We start from the raw sequence: 9,955 nt of genomic DNA, 5'->3' as shown, positions 1-9,955 counted from the left end.
CCTATAAATTGGTTACATTGTCATTGACCATAAAACTCAGATTTTGCAGTGCACAAATCTGGTAGCGGGGTTTTGATATCTAACACTTGCTTGAAACCTTGAGTAGCTACCACTTATATTTGCAGCCCCGTTGTAACCTTGATCACGTACTTTTGATAGACCGGTGAACTTTTCTATAACTTTTAACATTGTTGTTTCTAATCCTTGCGATGTTTGAACAGTTACTAGAGTAAATTCACAAAAAGTTTCCTTTATAAACAATTTATTTGGTTTTTCATTAATATCTTTTTTTATCAAAACATAACGGAATACACTACTTAGCTGATCGATTTTTATAGATCTTGCGTGGTATCTGTTATAAAAGCGGTAACTTCTGATTCCCTTTTAATATGGACATTCATTTCATCAGCAACCAAATTAATTAATTCAATGTGTATGTCCGGACTCAAGTAATTGTAATTTCCTTTGGGTTTCATTAAAAGATTGGCTAAAATAATTTTTTTTTAAACTGAGCTTCACTTAGTTTTTTTTTGACATCTCTAAGCTTACCTACAATAAAAACATGTATTCTGTTATTTTGTGATAATTATTTATCAATTACTTTTATAAATAGAGTACGTTTTTGCGAGTACTGTTTTAAGCTAAATTTAGAAATTGATGCTTGTTGTAAAACTTTAACAATTCAATGGGCATGGGACACAATAATGACGTTTATCAATGTCTTTTAGAAGTTTAAAAGACGTCACTTTAATTAGCGTGCTTACTGGAACAGAATAATCAAAAAGTGTCTTTGAATTATATTTCTTTAAAGAGTTATATTAGAGAAGCTGGAGTAAAAACGAATACAAAGCCGAGAGTAGTTTTAAATAGTGTTACAGTGTTTCTAATTGATTCTTCCAACGGTAAGTTAGATGACGTCTTTGTAATATGAAAATAAGAAGTTATGACGCCTAATATGAAAGCTTTTAAAAGCTTTTATTAAAAAAATTGTTTTCTTAAAAATTGATTGGATTGATTTTTAAAAATTGTTTCAATTCCCAAGAAGTAATCACAACAAAAATTTTGATTAAAGAAAAGCAATTCTTGCATTCTTTAATATTAGAGGTATAAATATAAAAGTTTTAGTTAATCCATACAACCCTATCAAATAATATTTAGACAATCCTTACTATTTCAGTCTTTTTTCTCTTCTAGCCATTATTTATTTTAGCCATATACTTATTTCGTTCTTAAAAAGCGTTGTTTTGACGAGAAACATATTAAAAGTTTTCAGGATAACTTGTTTTTAAATCCGGAAAAAAAATAAAAATTCTAATCTAGATATTTATTAATTCAATTCTAATGGAGACATTTAATAACAGTTGCATCAAAAACACAACATAAAAACAACTATAAACTAACAATAAATATTACTTAAGAATTTTTCCTTTTTTTTTTCTTTTTTATGCAAAGCTTTAATTGTTTTGGACATTTTAAAAAAAATATCATTAGACAGTTTTTTAAAAAGAAGAGCGTGATTTAATAAACTTAAGCCAAAATATTTACGAGTTCATTAAAAACGATGTTATCGTACGTAGTTGGTTTTAATTCCGCTGCTGTACTTATGCAATTTAATTTATTACATAACTTGGACTAGGGTTGTTTAGCACACTTTCTGAATGTGTTTGCGGAAAAAATGACAAGATTCTTGTATGTTAATCCAAGGTTATCAATAGGTTGTAAAAAAAAAAATTTTAGCTCTAATAATTTGTGGATCGGAGCATTTGCTCTAACTACCGTGACGGTAGCCGGGGCTCTAATATGTATATATATATATATATATATATATATATATATATATATATATATATATATATATATATATATATATATATATATATATATATATATATATATATATTATTGAGAAAATAGTAAATAGTGCAAGAGGACTTGTATAGTTTTATATTTTATAAACAATATTTATTTATTATGCAACATATAACTTTATGTAATTTATTATTAATATAATTATTTATGTAATAATATTTTAGAGGGTACGCCTTTTATATGATTTATACTTTCTCTGAGTGACACAGCCAAAACATTATTTACGACAGTATAACAGTGTTTCGACTACTACGTTGTAACAACTTTTGAAAATATTTGACTAGTCTAAATGCAAAATTGATAATTATCAATTCGAAAAAATATATGTAATTGATTTCAAATTTAAACTACATTAAAACATTAAACAATTAGTTAAAACTTACTGTTAAATATTTTCAAATTTTTTATGAAACCATTTTGAACACTATTCCATGGATCACCAAAAAAAACTCTAACAAATTCGAAAGGTTCTGCTTCTTTCTCAACATTAAAAACAAGTTTTTTATTAATATAAATTTTATAAAGAGATTTATCTTTTGACGGCGCTTCGGTTCGAGTTATCTTAATAGATGACCATTGGTTTAAAGGGAAGGAATCTTTGGTGGTGAACTCCGTTATTTTTTTCTCACTATCTAAAAAACCTGCAATAATAACAAGTCTCCCAGACCCATCCTCATGAAACCAGGCTGCAATTTTTTTATTAGCTTGTTGAAACAAAAACTTATCCTGCATAAAATGAAAAACACTATGTTTTCCTATCGAATAAGACGTTGGTTTTATCTGAAATGAAACTGTAAATGTTGAATTTAAGACATTCATGATTGCAACTAAATTATTCTGTCGTAACTTTTGTATTCTTGAAACTTTAAAGCTATCTATAAAATAATAATGATAAATATTATATTATAATATAAATATTACAAGATAAATATTATAATAAATAGTAGTCATGGTGTGTGTGTGAGAGAGCGTGTGTGTGTGTGTGTGTGTGTGTGTGTGTGTGTGTGTGTGTGTGTGTGTGTGTGTGTGTGTGTGTGTGTGTGTGTGTGTGTGTGTTGTGTGTTGTGTGTGTGTGTGTGTGTGGGCATCTTAAATCCAAAAGATAATACCTTGAGGTTGGGTTGCATGCATAGTAACTTTTAAGCCTAAAATACAAAATAAAAACTTTGAAATCAATTTGATTTATACTTATTTATTAAAGTTATGATAAAGTTGAATCTTTTTATTTGTAAAAGCTAAAAAAATAATGAAACTTATATGTTTACGGAAATTAATGTTCAATTATCTAATACATACTATGGACAAATGTCTATCATAAATAAACAAAAAAACAAAAACAAAAACCGTTCATTATAGTTTTCTAAAAAAGATTCAAATGAATGGAGTGCAACTTTTTACTAAAACAATCTTTTTGAGAATAGTAAAAGTAATCTTCAACTTGGCAACAAATTGCTGACAACTTTAAAAAATACCAGTTTTTAATTTAGTATTTATCAGCAAGCTAATAGAAAAAAATAGATTAAAACCGTCTTGATTTCCACATGATATCTTACAACCTTCATATAGAATATGATATATCTAATATACAAATAATCACTCAACAGAAAAACTTTTTCTTTAGGTCACCAATGATATACTTAAACCTTTTGATACACATAAACTTTCAGTACTAATGTTACTTGATCTATTTACTGTATTTGACACAATTAACCAGCAAAACTACTTAGGCTAATAATTAGTGAAATAGGTACAATTGACTCGGCTCACAGGTGTTTCGAGTCATTTTTAGTTTGAATTTGTAATTCATATTCCAAGAAACGAAATGTAAAATATGGAGCACCGCAAGGTACAGTCCTAGGTCCAAAATACTTTAATATCGATATGACACCAATATGCAATTACCTAACCAATCAATTCTAAACTTTTGAATATTCAGATGATCATCAAACTCTAAAAGCATTCCTTCCTTCATTTCAATATAATACACTAGCCCTAGATATACCGAAATGTGTTAGTTACATATCTAAATGGATGAGCAAATCATTCTTTTGCATTAACCAATTGAAAACAAAAATATCAGTTATGGCACTGCCTAACATTTAATAAGATATTATTAAATATACTTTTGGATCAAAAAAAAACCTTAAAACCAAAACCGTATTTAATGGTTAATGACAAATTGTTTCACCAGAAAATTCTTGAAATTTTAAGCTTTAAATTATATAATAACTTGTTGCACAGCTGAGCAAGTGTTTTACTTATTTATTATTCTGAAAAAACACAGCAATAGTAAGTAAATTTATTACTTAAATTTTGCTTTTTATGTAAATCCTAGTTTCTTTAACAGACCTAATAATCCAAAAATGAAAAAAACTATATGTATTTCTTAAGGATTATTATAAAATATAGTTCAAGTTAAAAGACCCTACATAATTCTTGTATTTCAAAATTTATAACATTGATATTAAAATATTATAACTTAAAAAATTCAACATTTACAGATTGTTTACATGTAAAACATTCCATTTAATGCAGTTGCCTAACAAAGTCATAGTAAGGATGTAATATAACTCTTTTATTGTATTTTCAACAAAATAGCCTTTTATTTCACTAAGATTTATTTGAGTTTACTAATCTCTTTGAAATTTAAAAGTAACACTTCACCGTGGACCAGAGATCATTTCAGGTTTGATGGAGTGTCACCTGGAATATTTTCACTGATAAGTTATTGTTATCATTATAAGTTATTGTTATCATTATAGTAAAAAAGATTTAATCATAGTTAAAATTAGTTTTACTTGCTAAGACAATTGTGAAATCAATTTTCAAATAAAATGTGAAAATGAATAAGTAGAGTTAAATTGAGTTCCGAATTTTATGTAGGAGATCTCTTTTATTTGCCGGGCAATCATTTAAACTAAAATTTAAATTTAGTTAAAAATGTTAATGTTGTGTATTTAGTATACTCGACTACAAATTGGACTTTATCAATAAGCTAAAGCATCAAACAGCACTTCTCCGTTAATAAAACCTGTCTGGATGTTCTCTTAGCGTAATTTCACTTTATTAACATCACCAAGCAAATTCATTAAATAAAAATACCAAGTATATTATGTCTGGAAACAGTTTCTTACATGTTACAGTTTGTGCAGTGTGTTGGGTTGAAAAAAAATCCAGATCTAAGTCACTATCTGAAGTCACCACCCGAATACAAGATATTATCAAGCTCTACATTAATGATGGTTATGATAAAAATATTATGAGTTTTCCTAATGCTATATGTGGTAGTTGTAAACGAAATTTATGCCTTCTCAAGAGTGGCCGTACTTCTAGGGATCATGGCGACTTCAAGTTGCTAAGGTATTTTGTATACTAATAGCAATTAAATGTATACTTTTTCAATGTTATGTAAAAAAGTTAATTTTTTGTGTGTGGATGCACTATATGGGTAGTCTTTTATTCCTGGTCATTTAATTGTTAGCAATAAATACAACAAATGATTATTTATAATATATATTTAGATATATAAGATAACTAAAACAAATTATGAAAAACAAATCTTTTTGCATTATTTATTGTAAAGTTGTAGTAGAATTTTTTTAATTCATAGTCTGAAATGCTTTAGATTGATTGAGCCAACAAAAGAAGATCTTCTAATCCATGTTTGGGTGTCACTGTTCCAACATTTAGTGAACCGAGAGTAACTGAAAATGTATGTAGTACTTGCTTTCTTGTTACTGGACGAGGAATCTCTCATCAGTGTACACAAGCTGCTGCTGTAGACAACTTAATTGGTCACTGTTTAAAATTAGGAGAATATGCAGAACAAATAGCCAGCACTATTATTAAAAAAAAAATGGAGAGTGAAGGTATAGAAAAAAGAACATTTTTTAGACTAAAAACACGAGGAACGCCTATCTCTATTAGAGTTGAAGCTCCCAATTTAAAGAGTAACAGAAGCAGTAAACAACTTTCCCTTCAAACAGTCATAGAACTGCAAGTCCCACTTGAACTTTCTGATAATGCTACTAAAAAACTTTGTTCGTCAATTAGAACTGGATTAAATAGAAGAGACTCTGTGGAAGAAAATATAGTTCAAAAACTAGATAATCTTAAAGAACAACTAGATGAATTTTATAGTGTAGAGCAAGTTGAATTTATTTCTAACCAGAATGAAGCTATCATAAGAGATTTAGTATATATTAAAAATCCTTCTGATTTAATCCTGCATATTATTAAAGAAAGAGGTATAAATCCATGTGTAGGGTTTGTACGAGTTTCTTTAGATGGTGGAGGAGGCTTTCTTAAAGTTGTTGTGAATGTTTTTGAAGAACAAGAATCTGAAAATAAATTTATGAATATTGGCGTTCAAAAAGTTCTTATTATAGCAATTGTTGAAGATATTCCTGAAAAATATGAAAACCTTAGATTAGTAATTGAGAAACTTGAGGATGTAAACTACTATATTGCTTTTGATTTTAAATGTGCTAATATATTATTTGGTCTTTCATCACACGCAGGTAAAAAAGCTTGCTTGTGGTGTAGTGGTGAATGTACACTTGACAAAGGAACTGTTAGAACTATCGACAATATTGATTCCTGTTATGAAGCATACATTAAAAATGGATCTATCAGATCGTCCATGAAGGAATTTGATGACATTGTGAACAAACGCCTAATATATCTTAACACTAATAGAAATACTGTGCTAGTTGTGCTAAAATTTAGTTGCTCCACCTGAGCTAGTAGATAAAACAGCAGGATTTCTTTTAACTGAATGGGATGGTTTTGATTTGCGGTTGATAAAACACTATATAATTAAAAGGGGATATCATGGAGTTGGATGGGATGTTAATAATGCAAATAAAATTTTAAAATTGATTGCTGAACTTCAACTTGAAGTGCAACTTAAAGTACCATATCTACATCCTGTAATCCAAAGCTTAAGAATTTTTTAATCTGTAAAAGAAGCTTGCTTTAGAAGAAATCTCGATTCTGACTCAGAACACAAAATATCATTGTTTAAAGATGCTTTTCTATGCCTACAAGAGACCGCTTTTTCTCTAGGAAAGACACTAACAATGTCATGGAAAATCCATATTATATGCTGCCATGTTTTTCCTTTTGTAAAGCATGCAGAATGTGGCTTGTCAAAGTATGCAGAACAGTGTGATGAGGTGAATCATGCAAAGTTTAAGCCTACATGGCAAAGATATAAACGTAATATAGATTATAAAGATTATGGAGATAGATTGAAAACTGCTGTTGTTGATTTTGGAATTAAAAGATTATAATATTGCATAGTTATAGGAATTAAAATGTGTAAAAATTTTCATTTTTATTTTATTGTAAAGTAAAGTTGTGAGATTGGAGCAAAGAGAAAAATATAACCCACAATTTAAGACACTCCTTGCTCACCTGTGTTTAATAGGTTTTTAAAAAAATTTTTTTACTGACCTAAACTAAATCAAAATTAATCAATAGATTTCAAATTTCATCCAAAAATACTTGAGCAGTCAGGATTTATGGACATATAAAATTAACAACCCTCTCATTTTTGTTGATGGGAGAGGGGGTTCAGAGTTTTGCGTTTTTCCACTCTTAGCAAGTAAAACTAATTTTAAATATGATTAAATCATGTTAGTATAATAAAAACAATACTTTATCAGTAAAAAAATCCCAGGTGACACTCCATCAAACCTAATATGCCTTCTGGTTCACAGTACGTGGAATATTATTAATATGAAAAGTTAGTAACTCCCTATTTCGATATTTATTTACAAAGTTGTTTACAAAATGATAACTTTATAATATTAAACTTCAAAAGCACATAACCATTGAAAAAAAAGTTAAAACAGGTAGCATAAACTGTAAAAAAAGTTGAAACAGGTAACATAAACTATAAAAAAGTTGAAACAGGTAACATAAACCATAAAAACATGTGGAAACATGTCACTCAATCATTGAAAAAAGTTGCACAAAGTAACATAAACTATAACAGCAAATTCGTTTTATTCTTAAAAAATTTTTATAAACAAAAAATTTCAAAGAAACAAAAACTTAATTATCTGTTAGTACTAAATGATATTATTCTTCTTAAATGTTACAATTTTTAAGTACTAAACCTTCATTGATCATAAGTTAATTTAGCCTTTCAAGAAGTTAACGCTTAAATAATATCATCAAAATTAAGTTGATAGACAAGCTCATATATTCAATGGCAAGATTAGGATTCTTAATGCATTACAATAGTTAAAAAATAGGTTTAAAATGTTTAATTTATTGAGGAGTTTTAAGGAGAAGGAATAATGTCATTTTTAAAGTGATTAAATTGTCTTTATACTTTTTATCTCATTTAGTAACTCTTCACTGAAACGAAGTGGTTTATAATGTTCTTTTACAAATACTTCAACTTGTGTTGTTACTGATCCTATGGCAATCAAAAAATATTACTAATAGCATATAAATACTGTATTTAAAGATCTTGTTTAGCCCATTGCATGAAGTTAATTGACACTTATTTAAGTTAACATTATATTATAAATAATATTATAAAAAACTTACTTTATTTCTACAAAATATTTAATTGTTAAAAAATAGTTTAATATATTTGAGGGTTAAAATAAATCTTTTATTAATAGCTACCCACTATCTGGTTCTTTTTAATTGTAGAATGGAATACAGAAACTACAACAAATGACTTGCATCTAGCATAAAAGTAATGCTATAATAATCACTTCTAATTAATTACTATTTCTATTTTACTCCTGGAAATTTCCAGGATTAATAGAACTTTTGCTTTATCATATTGAGTTAAAAAATTTAATAAAACTGAATCCGTTGAAGGAAAAAATATACTAGTCTCAAAATTATCTACTCACTTAAATTAAATTTTTTTTTTGTTGTATATTAGCTCATTAATTTGTTTATTGGAAGATTCATTAGATATATTGTTTGTACTTCTTGACTTTGAATTTTTAAGATGGAAATACAGGTGATATATAGTTTTGATTCACTAAGTATATCCTTCCAACCCAAATGCGAATATTTCAACGCATCAAGTAAAAGAATTGAATCATAAAAATGTAGCAGTTCAACTAAGCTAAATAATAATTTTGACAATAGAGACTTTTAGTAGAGTTAATGTTTGTTTTCTAACTCATGTCATTGAAGAAAAAAAATTTTCCATATAACTTTAACCAGTTTAACATGTTTAAAAAATCTTTTTGAGTGACCAAATATGATTAAACAGACATGAGCTGCATTGAAAACAAGCAACATGCAAAACAATGCTATGATGTTTTGTTTTAATCATTAAGTGTGTTTCAGAAAAGTTATCATATGTTATCAATACTTATTTTTAATTCATATAATTACAGTTTTTTTCTGGATTAGCTTAGAATATTTCTGGATTTTCCAGGATTAAATATTTTTCAGAAAATTTGAAAATATTAGCAGCAGTTAGCATTACTTATTTAATTGTGACATTTAATTACTTTATTAATAGTTGTGTGACTTGCTATTGCCAATACAATAATTGTTTAACACCAGTGTTTAATCTAATTATATGCGCAATAAATATTTTTAACTATTTCATACTTTACAAAGTTTGAATATATAAATCTCCTAATCAACGAAAAATTCATGATGTTAAAACTAGAAAATCAACATTTTATAGTTTTATACAACTAAGAAATATGCTCATGTACCATTTTTATGAATGCTTTTTTTTGGGTAGTTTCTAAATATTAAATGAACTCATGTATCATTCAATACTAAGCCATCAAAAAAAAAAATTTCTAATATATACCATGAACCTTATTTAAGGACATGCCGGGTATAATGTATGACTATAATGTACTTTTATATGTTATCTATTTATTAATTAAAAAAACTTTTTCAATAAAATTAAATAAAATTATTCAAAATAATTATATAATACCTCCATTCACTACAAACAATTCTTTAATATCACCATCATGTGCAGTATACCACGGATCTGAAATATATACTTTCACATCTTTAAACTGCCTTGGATCTTTGTTTTCAATTTCATATTGAATAGAGCCATTAATATAAATAGCAT

The 9,955-nt window shown here is 27.2% G+C and overlaps 1 protein-coding gene across 3 annotated transcripts in view; it reads right to left on the bottom strand.

The window, feature by feature from the left end:
* Positions 1–1,929: 1,929 nt before the first annotated feature.
* LOC136079836 (uncharacterized) overlaps positions 1,930–9,955 on the bottom strand; it is a 96,663-nt gene continuing 88,637 nt past the window's right edge. For all 3 annotated transcript variants that reach the window (XM_065796447.1, XM_065796448.1, XM_065796449.1), the window contains 4 exons: positions 9,812–9,955; positions 2,979–3,014; positions 2,253–2,744; positions 1,930–2,154 (listed from right to left, as the gene is read on the bottom strand). The exon at positions 9,812–9,955 is cut by the window's right edge and continues 342 nt beyond it. In XM_065796447.1, the coding sequence (XP_065652519.1) occupies positions 2,150–2,154; positions 2,253–2,744; positions 2,979–3,014; positions 9,812–9,955 (677 nt within the window). In that variant the 3' untranslated portion in view covers positions 1,930–2,149. The remainder of the gene's footprint in view (positions 2,155–2,252; positions 2,745–2,978; positions 3,015–9,811) is intronic.

This window comes from Hydra vulgaris, chromosome 04, assembly GCF_038396675.1.
Source record: "Hydra vulgaris chromosome 04, alternate assembly HydraT2T_AEP".
NCBI classification, from domain to species: Eukaryota; Metazoa; Cnidaria; class Hydrozoa; order Anthoathecata; family Hydridae; genus Hydra; species Hydra vulgaris.
The sequence above is the reverse complement of the archived record's forward strand: the minus strand, read 5'-3'. Positions and strand labels throughout refer to the sequence as shown.